Source organism: Eurytemora carolleeae, unplaced genomic scaffold (assembly GCF_000591075.1).
Source record: "Eurytemora carolleeae unplaced genomic scaffold, Eaff_2.0 scaffold415, whole genome shotgun sequence".
NCBI lineage: Eukaryota > Metazoa > Arthropoda > Copepoda > Calanoida > Temoridae > Eurytemora > Eurytemora carolleeae.
Genome location: NW_019396314.1, coordinates 277,664 through 299,109, shown reverse-complemented (window position 1 = coordinate 299,109; position 21,446 = coordinate 277,664). Strand labels below are relative to the sequence as shown.

Below are 21,446 nucleotides of genomic sequence, written 5' to 3'. Positions count from 1 at the left end.
GAATTTTTTATCCCCCCCCCCTGCCCCTTTTAAAGAGAATGTTGACGAAATTTGAATTGAACCCTTTATTAAACAAATGCATGCCAGATTCACTACAGTACCATTCAAATATTTATTTTCCAGCAAAAAAAGAAGATACATTTTTCGATTTTGAATAGTTAGGAATTTCCTTCCTTTTCTCTACTATATAAATCCACTTTAAAATAGAAACCACGCAAACAATTCAAATTTATCAATTTTCAGAAAGAAAAACATGAATATTTTATGTAGGTTGTGAATTGGGCATATACTGCTCGGTAAATAAAAGGCCACTTGAAATAACGGCGACAGTCCCTTTAAAATCAAATTTAAAGTCTTAAATCAGAAACTCATGCTTTATGGTAATATACCTGGTTTCCTGTCTGCTGAGCAGCTAAGAAATCTGTGTACAGTTTTTGAACATGGGCCAGGGCAAAGTCAGGCCTTAAATTATACATTTGTCAGAAGACAATACTCCGTAAATATATTTAAATATTTTAATTTCAACATTAAAGTAATCATAACCCCAATTTCCCGAAACTGACATACATCACCAACTCCTGACATTACATATGACTAAGTAAACCGGGGGTTCTTCTTCCTGGAACGAAAAAACTGGTATTTGCCCATAAGTACGTTGTCCAGGAGTAATTTTCTAGGAAAATTTTATACTCACGTTAAAAATGGTAAGAAAAAGTTTGTAAATAAAGAATTACTGAATATTAAATATACGATCCCTCCAAGCTTTAACGCAAAAACACAAGACAGAATACTCAAAAACCCTATAAACGATCTTCTCAAAAACCGTATAAACGATCTTCTCAAAAACCCTATAAACGATCTACTCAAAAACCCTATAAACGATCTACTCAAAATCCCTATAAACGATCTTCTCAAAATCCCTATTAACGATCTTCTCAAAATCCCTATAAACGATCTTCTCAAAATCCCTATAAACGATCGCATAACACGTTTGTTTTTGCATCGATTTATGTTAGGGCAAATATTTAGCATAATGCAAGAAAATCAAATATTAAGAATGAATAATTTTGAAAACGTTTACTTCTCTCACACTATGCTCAATTTTTCCCCTGAAAGAAAATATGGTTAAAAACCTATCCAAAAATGAATCATACTAATTGACGTTACTACCTGCAATCTGTATGTTTACTAACCTAATTTTACACGCCATGCTAAGATCACTAACAGCTTCATCGAACCTGTCTAGCAGTAGTTTAACCTGACCTCGGTTCATAAATACATCAGCACTCTCAGGTTCTAAATATACCAACAATTATTTCAAGATCAAATTCAAAACTAACTTTTCCAATGGCTGAGTCCGTTCCATAAATGCTAAGTCGTTTCTCTCCTTAGCAACGCATGTTTAATCTTATTTAACCCCGTCCCTTCATTTTAGGATATGGAGGGATTGTATATAAAAAATTATACAGTGGTAGGCGATTATATCAATACAATATGGACAACTTTCGAATTCAATTTTGATTTATATCAAGCTGTTTAACAGCATGGATACACATAAACAAAGAAGTCAAGAGAAGCTGTCAATTGAAAAAGTTTTTCTTTGATTACTTGAAAACCCGTAATTCGAAAAAAAGCTTTTTAACAATCAAAACTTCAATAAAAAGTCGTCTTCATTGTATTGATATAATCGCCTTCCACCGTAGTAGGGTCATTAGTCAGTATGTTTACATACAGTTCACGATAAACTGTCAGATGACCCTTCTTGTCCTTCCTTTTATTCGAATATTACACAGAATGGTTGATGTATTATTTCCTGTACTGCATGTAAACATACGCCCAACTTCCTAATTATAGAGAAATAAATCATCCCCCAAGGAATTTTAAATACCTTTTTACAGCCTGCATAAATCTTAACTTAATTCCTTTGATTCCAAATCAGAATCTGGATCCAAGACTGCCAACTGACAGCAAATGAATAGGTTTTACTTCATCTTGTTGCATGTGTTTTTTCATGATTAAAGAAGTGGCTTAGATGCTTTTATTTGATGAAACATCTTCATGATGATAAAGTTTATACAAAACTTAGCTTCTTATTTACTCTCAATGAGTTTCCTATTCAAGAGAAAAGACTTTTTATTTTGTCCAAAATGTCAGCGTTTATTCTATTCAAGGGACTGTTAGTGATATTTAAAGCGATCCTCCATGTAAAAATGGCCATGTATGATTCACAATGGTACTCTGGAAACCCTTTATCTGATAAATAATGTGGAAGATATTGTCATTTTTCTAGGTTTAAAGGTTGCCCTCAGTCCATTTTGCAAAAAACCTACAACTGAAAATACTCAGCTTTCAAAATCATTCACAAAGCTTTTAAGAGTACCGTTGTGAATCGGGTATTGCCCGAAATTATTTATTTGAAACATATTTCCGAAAGTTACAATGTGCTCAATTATTATTTAGAGGAAATGGTTTCTTAAATAAATAATATTTTACTTACAATCATTTACTTATTCAGTGTACACAACTCAAATTAAACATACAGTACATGAAAAAAAATAACCAACCAAGCATCAATTCGTTGAGATCACGGCTAAGCCCCTTACAAAAATAATTATTACAAGGATAACACGAACAGTTTGATAATGAATTATAGAAAAATAAATTTAGAATCTAAGAAAAAACCTTTTATCAATAATTCATAATCATTTAAAAGAATATTGGAATAAAAATCCAGTTTCTGAATGAATCTTATTCTTTATTAATGCCTACTCTTGAGAGTACTGGTATAAATAATGGATTCAATAAATCTATAATCGAGCAATTACATTAATACAAGCTAGAGGTCAGTAGAACACAGTAATACAAGCTAGAGGTCAGTAGAACACATTAATACAAGCTAGAGGTCAAAGGAACTGATTAATACAAGCTATAGGTCAGTAGAACACAGTAATACAAGTTAGAGGTCAGTAGAACACATTAATACAAGCTAGAGGTCAGTAGAACACATTAATACAAGCTGGAGGTCGTAGAACACATTAATACAAGCTGGAGGTCAGTAGAACACATTAATACAAGCTAGAGGTCAGTAGAACACATTAATACAAGCTAGAGGTCAGTAGATAACATTAATGCAAACTAGAGGTCAGTAGAACACAGTAATACAAGCTAGGGGTCAGTGGACCTCATTAATGCAAGCTAGAGGTCATTAAAACACAGTAATACAAGCTAGAGGTCAGTAGAACACATTAATACAAGCTAAAGGTAGTAGAATACATTAATATAAGTTAGATGTCAGTAGAACACATAGATAAAGATAGATTGCGCATAAGACGACATTTTTCATCTTGAAAGATATAAATGTACAGAGATGTTTTAAAGATATTCCTATTATATAGATTAACTAGGTCGGTTGTGAACATTGGCTGTTCTTATGTCATTGAGTACTTGTGGTGTACATGAGTTCTGTAGAGAGAAATTTAAGTTAGTTTAGTCCTTCTCATGCCCTTCTTCAGTTCTCGTCAATATGATATATTCTCAAAATAAAATTCACTCCTGAGTGGTTTAATAATTATGAAATCCATTAAAACACCAAACCACCCCGCTTATCATTTAAGTACACTTTGACCCCTAGAAGTATGAGTTTGCGGACTGTACAATTCTTGGTGATTTTGCGTACATAAGCTATTTATGTTTATTTTGAATATAAAAAAAATCATTTTGATTAACAATTTATAATCTGGAAAAGATTAAAAAAAGGCCTATAACCCTCCCACATAATATAACAGAATGGATTGAATAAACTGAGTTAGAGAAGAAAGAAGAGATGAAAGTATTGTTTGTTTATACTGGTTCTTCAAATCAAAACCATCCTTTGATCTTAAATGAATAGTTTCCGGACACTCGTAATTTAATTTTAAACAAGAGTTTTCCCTCAAGAAATTCATTATTTCACAAAGGGCATAAAATAACATTCGTTTCTTTTTATTGAAGTATTTTCTAAAATAATGGATTTTAAGAAAAATATACAAAATGTTTGTATAAACATGTTTAGAAATAAATTCTCTTTCTAGCTAAATTTTTTCTTAGTAATAAAAAATGTAAAGAAAATATATTCCTGTTTGATGAACAAAATTTTAAACTTCAATCACCTGATTTCTTGTTCTGTATACTACAATGTTAATAAACCCACTTTATCTCTATATATATTTGGTTTGTCTGGTGTTTTGCCTAAATCCAATAAATCAATCCCGGTTTTGTTGTTGTAAACCCTAACTATTTCTATTTCTAGAAGCAAGGGGCGAGTTAAAAAATTTACATTTTTTCGAAATCCACCAATAAGACAGGAACATATTTAGTTTTGATGTTCCATAAAAATGTAGTATTATGAAAAAACTACGAGAAAGAAGAATCTATAAGATGGCCTGGAAAACATAAAAATCTGCGAAATATTTTAATTTTTGATGTACTAAGAAAATGTGGTTTCATGAAGATTTTGAGAAAACTACGAAAAAGAAGCATCCATAAGCCTAGTCTGACTAAATATTGATACAAAAAATTAATATGATGCAGAAGTATAAGGGATGGCAAGGAAAACATAAAAATCTGCGAAATTTTTAGTTCTTTGATGTAACAAGGAATGTGGTATCATGAAGATTTTGAGAAAACTACAAAAAAAGAAGCAACTTTTATTTTTTCTCCAGATTTTTTATAAAACTAAAAGCAGCTAGTCTGACTGAATATTGATACAACAAATGAATATGATACAGAAGTATAAAGGGATGGCTAGGAATGTTGGATAAATTATCCTGAGGAAAATGGGGGAGGTGGTAGCAGCCAGGGGAATAATAATATAAAAGATATGTTGGAAGAAATGTTGTATAGTTGACAGGGAAATAAAAGGGAAAAGGGTTGGGGGTTGGCTCTACTCCAACACAATCATATCTCATACCTAAACCATTATAAACAACATGCTGCATCCTAGATATAAAAATATACTGGGCACAAGGGACCTTGTGTAGTCAGGGGATTCAACACAAAGAAAAATAGAATGGAAAATACAAAATTAAAATAAAACATAAAAGAATGAGAAAATATACGCAACAGTGTATAGTAAAACAATATATGAAAATTGGATATAATGATGTTAATCGATTTGGTCATTTATGGTTCGTTTTTAGTTCGTTTGTAGGTACATATTTTATCAAGATTTGTTGCTAAGTGATCTCACACAAAGAAACAAACTAACATCTACTTTTTTACTCTACAGGCAGAGGTTTGGTCCATCACCATCAACGAATTTTATATCTACCTGAGGCCGAATTTAAAGAATTTGAGCCACGGCTTAAATTTAAGCCACGGCTCAAATATGGTTAGTTCCACTAAAAATTGTATTACATTTTTAAGAATTAAGCCGGCGTTCAATTGAAACCGGTTTTTAGGGGATTTGAGACGCGGATTAAAATCATTAAATTCGGACACTGTACCCTAATGGATCCTATAAATTCCTTATAAAGTAAATACTAGAGGTTTGGTCAAAACTGCAACATACATAAATTCATATCATTTCGGGTCAACATTTGGCTTAGTGTAAGAAAAGCAAATATTTCCCGAATTGTTAATTCTAACATCTTTTAACACTTTACCATATTTTGACTCTAAAAGAAGAAACAAAGACGAATGTGTAAAATAATCTGTTTTTGGTTTTTAAATTAAAATATTAAATAGTTTAATAAAAGTAAACTTTAATCGAATACAAAAATTCCTCCCCTCCCCAAAGGGGGGGGGGGGAAATAGACACCCCTATTTCTAACAGAATCTAAGTGTTTTCCATGATAATGGCCATCAATTATATCTTATCTATTAATCTAATTGAATGTTAAGACACTGCCAAATCTGAATACTTCCTTTTGATAAAGAAAATATGATTGGGTAAATCAATTCTACATTCATTTGTCTTGCCTTTATATCTACTGGAGAGAATTAAAATCTAACATGAAAATGCCTGAGTTTGTTTAAGGTCACCAAAGAAACTCACCTTAAATCTTAATTTTATAGTACTTTTAACTTTGCCACCTATTTTTTTAAACTATAAATTTAGCTTGATCAAATAGTCAAAGTTTGATATTTCAAAGGTCTAAAACATGAGGTTGCCAAGAAATAGATATTAGATGAGAACTTGTGGTGAGTAATATGAATCTATTTTAGCCTTAAACGTCAAGTTTCGATCACATTTCAATTTAAAAATAAAGAAAGCTTTCTTACCAACGACTAAAGCTGCGTCAAAATCTGCAATACTAGCTTCAGCATCTTTTACAGGATCTGAACAATTCAAATTAGTTAATTTTATATTTTAACTAATCATTAGATAAGATATGGGATAGAAGTTTAAAACCTTTTAAGAACTATTTCTGGCAAAACTACTCTATATATATCCTTGTTTTCTATCTGAAAATTGATACTTTATCAGTTGCTTTTTCACTTGCAAGCTTATGAAGCAGAGCAAAGAAAGAAATTGTAACTTCATTTTTTCTCAGAAAAGTAGGCATCATTGAAAATCGTGCATTTAACATGTGCTCACTTGAAATTAATTATATTATATATAAAAGCCAAGACTAATCACCTTGACACTTCTGAATATGCAGTGCTCCACGTTTAATGAGTGCGTTGACCTTCACTAGAGGTTTCTCATCAGATTCATTTACAACATCACTAGATTAAAAAACATCATGGGCGGTTAATTATTTTTAACGGTTTTTTCCTGCTGACTTTAGGAAAATAAATGATTTTTGGGTCACAAGTATCAAAAAGAATGAAAAAACTTGCCTTTTGATGTCCCATTTTACATTTTTTCCCCCAATTCATCAAAAACTCTTTCTTAAACCCCCCCCCCCCCTGCCCGGGTGTTGTACTGAAAAATATAAGTTGCAGAGATGCGCATTTAAACAGCTGTTCATTAAATCTGGTCACTGATTGTATAAACCTTTGATATTTTAAACCTTGACTTTTAGATCAAGCAAAACATAAGTTTTAAAAGGTCTTTCAGTTAGGCTGGGCGTGTTCCTACTTTTTTTTAAATTGTTCTGTTCGTTCATGTGAATGAAAAATCGTTCCACAGGAATGGTGCCTATCTCTATTTTTCAGGTTGCAAATATATCAGAATAAGAAAAGTAGAGATTTAGGCGCGAATGTACTTAGTTATGTTTATTATAAAAAAAGTTGATATTAATTTTTTTAGTCACTCTCCTGGTTATGTCCCTTAAACTAGAAAACCATGCAATTTGTGTGTTTTATTATGAAATTAACTCAAAATACAATGAAGATTAAGCACCATATAATGTTGGAGTTAAAAGGAGTGATTGGCTATGTAAGGTAGTTGAACTGAGTATGCAGTGTTGTGGAAAACTTCTTTCGGATTCATTTGAGACATATTAAACTTTCTAAAGATCTGCAAATCCTGGGTTTGAGCGCAAATTCGACGTTCAAAACTCCTACTTTGGGGGTGGATACGTTTTCAGAATTAGTTTTTTTAAATTATTAAAAAACGACAACGACAACGAAAAATCATACAGTAATCTTAATTAGATGGTTAGGAACATATTTCTCAAAAGAAATTTGGCAAAAAATCAATGCTAAAATCGATTATTTTGTTTTCATTATATCTTCTATTTAAATTGTGAACATGTTCTTTTTGTTTACATTTTAAAACAAAGAAGAAAACTTTTTTGCGGATTTTTAAAAGAAATTCTCGGATTTTCAAGAATTTAATTTTTTTACAAAATTAAAAACCTTTAAAACACATTTTTTTTATTTTTATCATTCATAAACCTTCCCTGTGGTCACGTGATGTCCCACAAAAAATTTGGGCCCGATCGGTTCAGCCGTTTTGACGTTTATTGGATACAAACAGACAGACAAACAAACAGACAGACAAGCCAAATTTATATATAGATTTACTATCAGCAGCTGAGAACTCGGATATCAAATCCAGTGTGAACTTAATGGAAATATCATTACACATTTCCAATAGAGTAAATAATATCATGGATCAATTAAATTAAAAGAGAAGAGACAATTTGTGGAATTCTGAATTCATGAAAATTAACTACAAATGAATATGAGCTTTTGGTAACAATACAGCACATATCAATTATTTTATTATACCCACAGCAAAACGATCTGGCGTGAAATAACGTTAAGCGGGAAAAATCCAAATAATAAAGGTTTTTGTTTACTTCAGTATTTGCATGGCTGGCTCGTGCTGCTTACTGAGGATAAGAAAAGTCGCCTTCGTCAGTTTGGCCTAAAATATATTTAAAATATATTTAAATAATTCTCAAAAACAAGGCCCTGTTGACTATTATAAAGGAACGGAGTTTTAGGATCCATCTAATTTTGATGCGGATCCGGATTCCCACTGGAAAAAAATAGAACGACTCCAAATCGTATCCTGATTTAGGTCATGAACATTTCTTGTAGATTTACTGAATTTTTTTAACAAAGCAGAATTGTCAAATTATCTTTCTTCTTTTATGTGCTTATTTCTATGCTAAAAATTGATGAACCATTCTGAGATTTATATAAATTCTCTTTTTTTCAACAGTTCAGATTTGGTTTTTGAGAGGAAAATATATTTTTTTTGCAGTTTTTGGTTTATAATTTTCCCCTAGCTTGGATCCAGATCCGTATCCAGGAAGTTAAAATCTGGCGGATCCAACGGATCCGGATCCTAAGCACAGGTACAGACTAACAAATTTTAATATCTATATTTTTGAAACCTAAAGGTGTAACTGTAAACCTTTCATATTTTAAACTTGGACTATTTGATCTAGCAGAATTCATAGATCAAAATATCTCGTTGTACAGACAAAGGGATTAAAATATCAACGTTTGTGGCAAAAACTCCATTCATTTGGTAGATTTACGAGTTCCATTTCTGTCATCTTCTTTCTACTTTAAAACTTTCTCAGATCCCTGAGGGGAGAAGGAAGGAGATTTGAATAATTAATTTTTTACAAAACTTTACTTTTATAAGATCCAAACCGCAACCCCGGCCTAAAGGGGATGTTATATTAAAATCAGCATAATGAAATATAATTCTTATAGACTCCCAAATAATGTTTTTGTTGTCATAAAAGGACATAACCCATTTCAAGAAATTATTTACTTCTCATGAAAAATGGAAAACATACAAAATCGTTCAGAGCTGAAAACTTTAAAATGGGATATCTTTAATCCCAATCGGTTTATTAATCTGGAGATTAATAACAAGAAGAACAAGCATTATTTAATCTCGAGGTTAAGAAAAGGAGTGGATCAAGCCTTAATCCCGATATCCACCATTCAAAAGTTCCCAGCACTGGATGATTTGATCAACTATTTCCCTTAACTCAATACTTCTAAAGTGTGAAATTGATAAAAGAAAATTTCAAAAGTCATTTTGGAATTATTGCTCGAATATTTCCAAAATATTTTAAAATTACTCCGATATTTTCAGATTAAGAAAAACATGTCATTAAGAAATCTTGTTTAATGTTAGAGCAATATTCTTAAGGATTTGACAAGAAATAATTACTTCTTATTTGTTGGCATCAAGTTAAATCTAATGCTTAATGATAAAAAATGTTGGTTTAAAAATATAAATATTTTATAGTAAAATTCTTACTTCCAGAGAATGTGGAAGGGTTTGGTTTATCTCTTGGTCACATTTTTCTATTATTTTCTCAAACTCCTCCTGTGCACACCAGAATACAATATACAAATTCATTCAAAAACATTCAAAATTCATCAAAAGAACCCGTGGCAAGTAAGACATTTTGTAATATCTCTTTCAATATTAATAGCAGCCGGTTCTATTTTTGAATGTAGACTCATATAATTTGTTAGGAGCAGGATATGAAGTCAGTTTGTCGATATCTCTTTCCGGAGTCTTGGAACCTCTGAAAAGTGACCTCCGTCGGCTCCGATTTTTTATCTCCGGCCTCTATGATCCCCTCGAAATGACCTCCAAGGCCTCGTGACATGCAGATTCACCTCCAATCCCTGTAAAACCGTCTCTGTGTCTCTACCTAAGTCTTCAAGTTTCAGCCCAACATTTAGATCTCTGCTTGCTGTTCTTGAATCCACTATAGTTTTAAGGATCGTTTAATCAACAAGTTAAAAAAAATAATTCATTCAATTGATTAAAACTTGTTTTCTTGTGAAAAGTGTATTCAAAGCATACGATTAAGCACAAATTCCATTATTTCACTAAAACAGTTTTGTTTTGTGAATTGGTGCTCATATAGTTTGATTTTTACACACAGCAGGTTATTTCAACTTTAAGAGACAATTTTAAGTCATCAAATAAAACCAAATCCATGTCGAAGTAGGGGTTATGGAAATTAGATAAACGTTGAAATAAAAATAAATCCATTAAAGGCTTTTTTGAGGAATTCACTTTTATTTTTTTTTAAATCCTTCAAAAATGGAAGGCAACATTTCCGAAACTTTTGTTTCTTCTCCGATCTAGTTGAACATCGTTGAAGTAAAAAATATTCAAAAATGTAGCTTACAAACAAATTTTCAGACATGTTGATTGAAATATAGAGATCTGAGAGCATATTTACTGTTCTCTTCCTTCTCATCCCACTCTTTTATCTCATTCTTCTCGTCATTTCATCATGTACTCATCTTTCTTATCTTTTTCACCCTAATCCTTCTCTTACTTCTTACCCTTCTCCTACTTCTTATGCTTCTCACCCTTCTCATAATTCTTACCCTTCTTATCCTTCTCGTTCTTCTTACCATTCTCACCCTTCTCCTACTTTCTTACCCTTCTTATCCTTCTCATACTTCTTACCCTTCTTATCATTCTCATACTTCTTACCCTTCTCATCCTGTCTTTCTCATCCTCTTCATCCTTTTCATCCTGTGCTCATCCTTTTAATCATTCTCATCCTTCTCATCTATCTCATCCTTTGCTCATCCTTTTTATCCTTCTCAATCTTTAATTGTCATTATCATCCTTCTCAGCCTTCTCATCATTCTTATCTTTCTTGAAATGACGAGAAGAATGAGATATAAGTGCAGGATGAGAAGGATGAGAACAGTAAATATGCTTTTATATCTCTATTTTTCAATAAACATGTCTGATAGTTTGCATGCACTTAGAAATGGAATTGGTTTTATTTGATGACTTGAGATTGTCTCTGAAAGTTGAAATAACTTGCTGTGACATGAAAAACCTGAAAATAATTCAAAATTTCTCTATCTTTATGTAAAACTACAATTTCAATCTACAATTAAAGAATTTGTGTAATATAGAAAACAAATATAAAATTCTTAATCTCAATTAGAACTAACTTTTCAATACAAATTATTAAAAACTATTTTATCATGTCGAGGTTGTTCGAAAAAAAGTAATTTTTGTGGATGTAAAACCCAAAAAACTTTTATTGAAGACCAAAATATGGGCGTAGAGAGAGAATGGCGGAGGCTTTGAGACGCAGCGAAAGGCGCGGAGACAGTTTGCAGCGCTTGGAAGTCATTCTGCGTATCAGAAGGCTCCGGAGGTCATTTTACGGGGCTTGTCGCGGCCCTTCCACACTAAAAACACTAATATTATAAAAAAAAGAGATTTAATATTTTTAAGTATTATGCTCATGGTTCCTTTTTGTAGTGATTCTTAGCATCGAAATATGGACCACTTCCTGAAATATTGATAAAAACTTATAACTTTACAGAAAAAGGAAAACACTTTCTGTCCTGTAATTTTAGAAATATTAAACATCAAAGACCTACATTGTCAGTGTTTTGGACCTTGGTTAACTCGCTGAAAACTGAAGAACTATACAATTATAAAGTGTGTCCTGCTAAACATGATATTTTGAAGACGACCAAGAATGCTATTGAATATGGATTCCTACCAACAAAAAATACCAGATCTTAATTTTATGTAAAATATTGCTCACGAGTAGTTTTCATCACAATAAATCCAACTAGAGGACTTTATAATTATTACGTTTTATACTTGGTTTGTTCGTGTTTAAATTGGCATGTTTCGTGGGACACACTGCAGGTAAAGCTGGCATTTCTTAACATATGTTAACTTCTTATTTTATAAAAAGGGAATGAAAAAAGAATGTGAGCAAATATATAAAAAAGTTAAAATCAGTCTCATTTGGCCGTAACATCGTATGTTTTTAGTGAAGAGAAATTATATTTATTACCTTGTTCATCACTCATAAATGGATCCTGAAAAAAAAACTTTTATTTATGATTTTATTTAAAAACTAGTTTGTAAAATGTAAACCCAGCTGTGCTTAGTAATAAAATGTTTTCTCTCCGTTTGAAATCTTGAAATAAAATAAGAATATTCCCGTGGTTCTACCGAGTTTTACAATCAAAATTTGAGGCCAATCCGTCCAGGTTTATGATCGGATATACAAAAAAACTCACAATACTACTTTATATTAAAAAGAAACCTTTTTTCCAGTTGTCCAAAAATGTAAAACCTGAGTAAAGGATGTGAAGTATTGAAGAATGGTGTGGGCTGAGGGTAGATCAGGAATCCTGTTCTTGGAGGCCAAAACAGCCTCAGCACTACCTAGACAAACATATTAGAGGATACAACAGCCTCAGCACTACCTAGGCAAACATATTAGAGGATACAACAGCCTCAGCACTACCTAGACAAACATATTAGAGGATACAACAGCCTAAGCACTACCTAGACAAACATATTAGAGCTTACAACAGCCTCAGCACTACCACAAACATATTAGAGGATACAACAACCTCAGCACTACGTTGACAAACTAATTAGAGGATACAATCGCCTCAGCACTACCTAGAGGAATATATTAGAGGATACAACAGCCTCAGCACTACCTAGAAAGATACATTAGAGGATACAAAAGCCTCAGCACTTCCTAACAAACATATTTGAGGATACAATAGCCTCAGCACTACCTAGACAGATATATTCGAAGATGCAAAAGCCTTAGCACTTTCTAACAAACATATTTGAGGATAGAATAACCTTAGTCCTACCTAGACAGATATATTAGAGGATACAAAAGCCTCAGCACTTCCTAACAAACATATTTGAGGATAAAATAGCCCTAGTCCTACCTAGACAGATATATTTGCGGATACAAAAGCCTCAGCACTTCCTAACAAACATATTTGAGGATAAATAGCCCTAGTCCTACCTAGACAGATATATTAGAGAATACAAAAGCCTTAGCACTTCATAACAAACATATTTGAGGATACAACAGCCTTAGTCCTACCTAGACTCATTAACAAAGCTTAACTTTAAAGATAAAGATAAAAAACAGGGAAAAGCAGGCAATTTGTGAAGGGTATGGGGGGGGTCAGTGTACAATGTACACTCTTGAAAAAAAATCCTAGGCAGGTTTAGGACAAAACAAACTGAAATAACAGAGATGAGGATGATATTTAATAATGTTTAAAAATATGAAACGTAAAGTTGAACGCCAGGAAAGTTCATGCTTTACCAAGCTCTCGAAGCAATTCGTCGACGAACATGATTTGATCCTGTCGGTAGCCGGTTAACTGGCAGCACATTGACATATCCTGAACAGGCACAGGTCAGAGTTAGCAACTTAAAAGCATTGATACAGTGTGTTCCAAAAAATATAGGAATTGAGTGACGATTTATGGATAGAGTTTAATTTTAATTTAGTATTTTGCAGAAAAAGTCCATCTTCCATTGTTTTGTCCATAAAGTATATAAAAGAAATTTTCCAAGTGGAAAAAAATATTTGGAAAAATGTTTTCTGTAAAGTAAATATTACCTCAAGAGCCTGTCTGAGATATTCTGTCTTGAGATTTAGGTTTTCATCTCCTCCCGTCAGCTTCCCTGCTAGCTTACGGAGAACCTTAGCACGCCGATCCAGAGCCTTCACGTACCTGTAAAGTGTACAATGTACATGCGTATTGTGTGTATAAGGTATATTTTGCAGAATACCTCCCACCTTCCATAAATTAATATATGTTTAACCAATGTTAGAACTCGCATTAAGAAAACTTTCAAAAGTTGACAAAATTAACTTTTAAAAAAAAAAACCCCCCCCCCCCTAAATTGTTCACTATCTTTCAAGAGAGAATTGGGAAGTGGAAAGATTATTCAAGAACATCACTAATTTTAAAAATACATTATTTAAAGTTTACTTCATTCTTATTGTCAAACTGTCAAGTTGCACTTTTATGATTATGATAATTGTTTAATCAGTAAACCAAAATTTACTCGTCCGAAATTTATCGTAAAAAGACTTTTTGTTCATAACCGTAAGTTCAAATTACGACACAGTCTCTTTAATTCTAGCTGTATATATTAAGCCCACCTGTTATTACACTTCAAAGAACTGTCGCAATCTCTTCTTGCTTCCTCTAACCTTTCCAATCTTTAAAATAGGAATTTTAAATTGATTCACAGGATAAAACTTTTTAAACCCTTAGGGTCTGTTCTAGTGAACGATTTTTGGACCCCCCCCCAGGCCCCCCCTCCTATCAATTTTGTACATGACCAAATTAGGTTTTATTTAGCATTATTTAGGGTTAGGTTAGAATAAGACACTTTCTGGGTCGAACGCTGCGGCTAGGATGGGCAAAGGGGCCGAGCGCTGCGGCCACGGGTTAGGTTAAGTAGAGACACTTTCTGTAAGATCCATGTACAAAATTGATAGGAGGAAAATGATAGGAATGGGGGGGCCCAAAAATCGTTCTCTAGGAATATACCCCCCCCCCCTTATTCTATAAATTAAGTTCATCTAAATATTTGAAAATTAAATTTTAAATATTAAAATTTGCCGTTTAAATGTATGTTTTTGATCCTAAATTATAGTTTGAAGAAAAATATTAAATTTAGTGCATGCACCTCATATGTAACACATGGTCTTAGTTATACATGAGGCCGCAGCGCCCGGCCCATTTAACATGTCCTAAACGCAACGCTCGGCCAGGAAATTGTCTTATCCTAACCTGACAGGATAGGGGTGTCCAAATATCGTATGCTGTAGTTCTAATATTTTATAGATTTAAAGAATCTTATATAAGTTGAATTGAATAAGGATAATTTCCTAGTCGCAGCGCTCGGCCCAGAAAGTGTTAACCATAACCTAACCCTACATAAATACTAATTTAATTGAAACTTGTTGAAAAAGTGGTCATGTACAAAATTGACAGTATGGGGGGGGGCCCGGGGGGGTCCATAAATCGTTCTCTAGTACGGACCCGAATTAGGTTTAATTAACTGACGTGAAATAATATAAATTCCATTCCTTTCGTTAGTAGCTGCCATATTTTGATGCATCACCGACAGGTCACTAAGCCTGGAATAAAAAAATCATGACATTGCAATGATAAATCGTATCGATAACGTATTATTTGAAATATAAAAAAGTATTTACTTCTCAGGCGGGCACACATTTATAGCCTTCTTATAATATTCAATGGCGGCTTCGAATTCATTTTTCTTGTAACACTCGTTTCCCTCCTGTTTGAAAGCTAGAGCCGAGTCTAAATTCTTTTCCACCATAATTTCAGTAATTTTTCACGAGAGTTGAGAGACTGAGATGTTTTGGTTTTATTTAAAGCAGACGAGAATCAGCTGATTTAGCCGCGTACGTCGTCTTCATTAAAGCAGCTGTTGCTTAGAAAATTTAAGAACATACCTTTTTAAGATTTTTAAGGAAGGTTTCGTTAAACTCGTTAAACTACAGAGTGTCCCACGAAACATGACAGTATGCAGGACGACTTAAATGTCGTCTTGATTTTTGATATAATTTGCTGCGTTTATTTGTCAACCTAATTTTAGAAGTAAATTTCTAGAGAAAATAATCACAAAATTTCCCTTGTCCTGCCATTTCCAAAATGTGGTCTGACTTTTTTGTGCTTTCAATATTGCCGGAGATATAAAGAATTTCGTTCAGATTTCGACAATTTTGCTTTTATTTAAGAAAATTGAAATCTGAACCAAACTCTTTATATCTCCGGTAATATTGAAAGCACAAAAAACGCAGACCACTTTTTGGAAATGCCAGGGCTAGGAGAATTATGTGATAATTGTTTCAAGAATCATACATGTTAAAGTAGATAGAAGACTAAATGTCACAAATAAATTCAAATACCAAAGACGACTTTCAAGTCGTCTTCCTATTGTCATGTTTCGTGGGACACCCTGTACGATTTATAAAATTGGGAACATTTTTTGCTACGCCCCTCCCTGAATCTGTTAGGGGGTGGCGAATGTCCCCCCGCCACCCCCCTGTATCCGCCCCTGGGTATCTTACTGGGAATTAATCTGCATTGGGGGCACGGGCCTACGTAGGAGTTAATCCAAGGGCGGGGGCAGGTCTTTCAAACCCAACAGAAAGTTTTAAAAGCCAACGACCACCCCTGGACAAATTTCTGTTTATTTGCACTAAAGCTCATAAAAAGCATATGGAAAAACTGGCTAAGCGTATTTATATATATATATAAAAAGATAGATTTTATGTTTGGGCATAATCAGAGTTGGTACAGTACGTCTTATGTTTCTTTCTTGTATAGTGATCACTATTGCAGTAATTTAAGAAACAATTACTTTATGCTTTACCTCAAGCAGACTTATCAAACGTCAATAATAGGTTTTTAACATGAAAATCAATTTAACATTAAAAACCAAAAAGTTAAATTTCCAGAATTTATTCTTTTTTCTTTATTTAACTTTTAGGCAAATCATTTACTTTTCACTTGCACACAGGTTATTTTCAAATAATATTTATATATTATATATTTTAAATTTGTCTTCACAATTTCTGATTTTTAGAACTCAAGTCTGGCATGGAAATATCTATACAATTTGCTTCATGTTTGAAATTGTTCTAAACATATATATAAGTATACAATAAACACTTTAAATTTGATTAAAGTATTTAATTTCCATTTATTCAATTGACAACTATGTCGATTGTTGAATTCCGATCTTAAAGTTAGCGTGATAAAATAAATATAGCTGAATAGTAAAATTAACAGAGGTAGATTAACAGTCAAATTAACGTAATTTAGAGATGATTAGAATTGAACTAATTAGACTAAACCAAATGCAGGTAACTAGTAAAGTTAGCTTAATTTCTGGTGATCAGTCAAGTAAACAATTTTAGGTAATATTTCAAATTGTCTAAATGTGGTGATAATTCAAGTTAAATAAATGCTTTCAGTTCTTCAACTTTACAATTAAAGATGTGAGATTATGTCTGATCCAAGAGGTTGCATTTACAATACTATGATGGTTAATGGAAGAAATAAATTGATCAGAGAATTTTGATCAATCTCTCGGATACTTTTCTTTTTGATTTGGTCAAGGATACTGAATAGTGTACAGGATCTCATGTGACTCCTCTGGATGGAGAAGAAGTGGATTATCTATCCCTGTATTCCTGAGTACCCGGAGCCGATCAGTCTCTTGAACTGCGTCAGGAAGGATGAAATTAGGATCATCTCCATCCTGGAGAATACCATGGACCTCTTGAACTACATCCTCCAGTACTTCACACTCAGACTCTCCTTGGAGCATCTACAATATTATTATCAAATATTTTTTTAGCGTCTTTTTTTACAAAGTACACAATACTTTGACTGTAGGTTGAATGTTCAATGTTCATAACATAAACAATAACAGAATTGTGTACTTTTCTCGCATGTCACACATCTCCATCATTAAAAAAATAATTTACGGGGACCTGATTTACTTGATTTTTTTTCAAAAGCTCCNCCCCCAACAAAACATATGTTAAAATATCTCGTTGCTTTTTTTTCCCCCCCCCCCCCCCCCCCAACAAAACATATGTTAAAATATCTCGTTGCTTTTTTTTTGCTGATTTGAGTTTTAAAGGGAAATAAAGGGAAACCCATTTTTTTCAGAATACATGAATTGGTGGGGGGAAAGTAACATAAAACTTAGTGAAAGGTTTGCACGTTGGCATCTCTATTATCGTCTTGAAGGTCTAAAAATATAAAATAAAAAAAAATCCTGGAATAATTCACAGAAAGTTGTTTAAATTTTAACCTGGTTTTTATGAGAAGGAACTCCTGCAGAGAGTAGAGGAGAAGCATGATGTTGACTAGTGCTGTAGTCCTGAAGACGCTGCTCTCCAGGCTGGGGGACTACAAGGGGGGAGGAGTGAGCAACTATCAGGGGGGATGGATGGGGGATAACAATGCAATTTGTAGTTTCTCCATCCAAGGTAAGAGATTCGTTTCCCTGGATTAAAATAAATGTTAACTTTTAAATGATTTAATTTGAAAGCAATTAGAATTTGAATTTGAATTAACTCTTACCGAAGACTCATGAATGAAATACATGAAAGATTGGTTTTTGTCTTGATCCAGCAGAACAGTCTCAGCTGAAACATTAATTTAATATTCATACATCATCGTCCAACTTTAACATGCTGGAATGTATTATCAAATCTCTTAAACTTCAACGACAAATTTTCAGTATTTAACTTTAATAAAAAATGAAAACTGTTTTAAAAGAAAAACGTAAATATTAATCTTATCATATCGGATCTGATTATCAAAAATTGTATTATCTAATGGGACTGTCGCTGTGATTTTTAGTGACCTTCCGTTTAAAAATGGGAATGCCCGATTCACAACCTTATAACCTTTATTTGATCAATTATGTAGAAGACATTGTCGATTTCTTGCTTGAGAGTGTTAAAATCTAAAAATTTCCTCCATTGTTCTGCAGGAGAAATGCGCTGGTCATTTTGTTTATTCACAATTAAATCAATTTTAAAAAAGAAAAATGATGAATATTACTTTTAAATCGTTGTGATTCGGAAGTGCAACTTTTAGACTTTTTAAACAGAGTCACTTTAAGCACTAAAAGAAAGTAGACAATCAGACGGATGATGACTAATGAGGAAAAGTAACCTTGTTCTTTCTTCTGCTTCTTGTTATGAATAATCATGTGTTTCTTCAAATTCTCTTTTGTTGAAAAAGTAGTTTTACAAACACTACACAGAAATCCTAAAAAAGGGATCTTTTATATATTTTTCACTTATTTGTCAATGTATTATACAAATTTCAAGCCATTTTTAAACTTAATGATAAAAATGTAAATAATGATAATAATAATAATGATGTTTATATTATAATGAGAATATCATTGATGATTTAATAAAAATTATAACAATGATCAGGCCTGTAACCAAGGGGGTTGCAAGGGGTCAGGTGCCCCCCCCCCCCCCCTGCTCTTAAAATGGGGGTCCAACGACCAACTATGAATATAGTGAATAGTGAATATAGGGTCCGAAACAATTGTTTAATAAAGCTGTTCACTCAACCAACCAAATAAAACCTTTTTTGAAAAAATATTTGTCCTGAGGTAAGATTTTCTGATAGAACTGGTTTGTCGTATTTTCGCATATGTTAATAAACATACATATATGGTACAAGTAACAAATAGATAAATAATATGTTCCAGTATGCATCAAAAATTCATTCCTTAAATTTTGAAGAAACTAGTTACCTCAGTTTCTTTAGTTTGACCATACTTTTCAAAATTTGTGAACGTGAGAAGTAAAATCAAGATTATCAGTATTTTCTGTATTATCAGTATTGTAAAATTAGAGATAAAACTAAATTATGAAAATGTTCTGTATACCATACAAAACATCAAATTCAGGGAAAATCGAATTTTCACTGTAGCATTAAGTTCAAAAATTACTGATGTTGTTGAAAAATTAGAAAATATTTTACTAGTTCTCATACCAAAACTACACAAATTTGCTGTGCAAGGGGGGCTCTGGCCCCGCCTCGTTCACTACGTTTCACTCGGTCCTAAACCACCCCTCTTTGCAACCCTCTTGGATAAATTCTGGTTACGAGCCTGATAATGATGATGAATAGGATAATAATGATAATGTTATTAATTACCCTCCAAATTCTGATGAAGGTGTTGATGCTTTCTTAAATAATCATTTCTAGCAAATGCTCTTCCGCATACATCACATTTAAATGGTTTCTCTCCAGTATGAATTCTAGTGTTTTAATCATGAATCTAATAGTAATAACTTTAACACCCATTCAACCCTAACCTACATACAGAAATATTCGTACTTTTGCCCTATAAAACATTCTTTTTCTCCTGTCCCAAAAATGTCTATTGGAGAAAATATTTCTTAACCTTTTTTTAGTGCAGAATTTTAATTATTATTTCAAGCAGTACTTTATTTAATTGAAGATTTAATCCAAGTTGTATAAAATCTATGAGTACAAATCCCCCCCCCCCAAAAAAAAATCATTTAATAAACATGAATAAGAATTCCTTGAGTGTTTCGCTAAATCGTTCTTTTGCATAAATGATTTGTTGCATTGATCACAGTTATATTTAGTTACTCCGTCATGGTATCTTAAATGCCTGAAAACATGAGAAAATTATCTATATATCTATGATCCATATATATAAAGGTGTAATCTCTGTTGTTTGTTTGTAAGTCCGATCATAACTCAAAACTGATTTACCTAAAATTGTCATTGAGATACTCGGTAGAACAACAGGAATGTTCTTCGCTTGGTTTAAAAATTTCAAGTTAAGTGAGTTAACAGAAATTTTACATTGAAAGTTTAGTTTCCAGGCATTGCTGGGTTCCCATGCTAATAGATTAATATAATAGCTTTTGAACCAAGCTCAACACATTCCCGTAGTTCAACACAGTTCTGTAGTTAAATTTGAGGCAAATCAGTCGAAGGGTTTATGAGTTATGATCGATAATAAAAATAGTTAATACCACTTTATGTATATATATAGAATAGATATTGTCTGTCAGATTATTTGTTGGTTTGTTTAGATCCAATAAACAAGACAGCTGAACAGATCACATCCAAATGAGCTTTTGAACTTTTCAGGGTCGCATACTTTAAAAATTACCTATAATACCAGGAAAGTTGGCAAAAATTGTGTGTTTTTAGTGTCCTTATTTTTTTTTTCAGGATAAAACATTTTGAAAAATATTTAATTTCAGAATTTCTTCCTGAATATATTTGCGGCTGAAATCTTCCAATCCTCGTATATCCTTGACAATGACATCATGTCCTTTGATTGTTCAGTAGATTAACCTATTCATTGACTCAGTCAAAACACAGTTTTTATAACTTTTCATTGTTTAATGTCTCACTGTTCTTTAACCTAGAAATGGTGAGTTTATTTCTCATAATTAAAATTGACATTACATCCTGTATTTTTTAGGTTTTTCTAGTCTTTCTTTGCTTTACCCTGATATGTATTTTAACAAAAATATTCAGTACTAGCCTTAGCGCCCATCTTCTAAATTAATTGTGAACATGTTCTCTTTGTGTACATCGTAAAACAAAACAAAATAATTCGCGGATTTTCACAAAAAATTTCGTGGATTTTCAAAATTTTAAAAAATTTAATGACGATCAAATTTTGA

At 32.5% G+C, this 21,446-nt stretch overlaps 1 protein-coding gene across 1 annotated transcript in view; it reads right to left on the bottom strand.

Moving 5' to 3' along the window:
* LOC111700738 (mitochondrial import receptor subunit TOM70) overlaps positions 1-21,446 on the bottom strand; it is a 42,366-nt gene that overhangs the window by 16,070 nt on the left and 4,850 nt on the right. The window contains exons 9-21 of the mRNA XM_023471772.1: positions 15,285-15,335; positions 14,349-14,408; positions 13,800-13,914; positions 13,500-13,578; positions 12,492-12,583; positions 12,207-12,231; positions 11,647-11,687; positions 9,662-9,730; positions 8,232-8,299; positions 6,620-6,708; positions 6,262-6,318; positions 1,194-1,296; positions 390-462 (exon numbers count right to left, since the gene is read on the bottom strand). Of these exons, the coding sequence (XP_023327540.1) occupies positions 390-462; positions 1,194-1,296; positions 6,262-6,318; positions 6,620-6,708; positions 8,232-8,299; positions 9,662-9,730; positions 11,647-11,687; positions 12,207-12,231; positions 12,492-12,583; positions 13,500-13,578; positions 13,800-13,914; positions 14,349-14,408; positions 15,285-15,335 (922 nt within the window). The remainder of the gene's footprint in view (positions 1-389; positions 463-1,193; positions 1,297-6,261; positions 6,319-6,619; positions 6,709-8,231; positions 8,300-9,661; positions 9,731-11,646; positions 11,688-12,206; positions 12,232-12,491; positions 12,584-13,499; positions 13,579-13,799; positions 13,915-14,348; positions 14,409-15,284; positions 15,336-21,446) is intronic.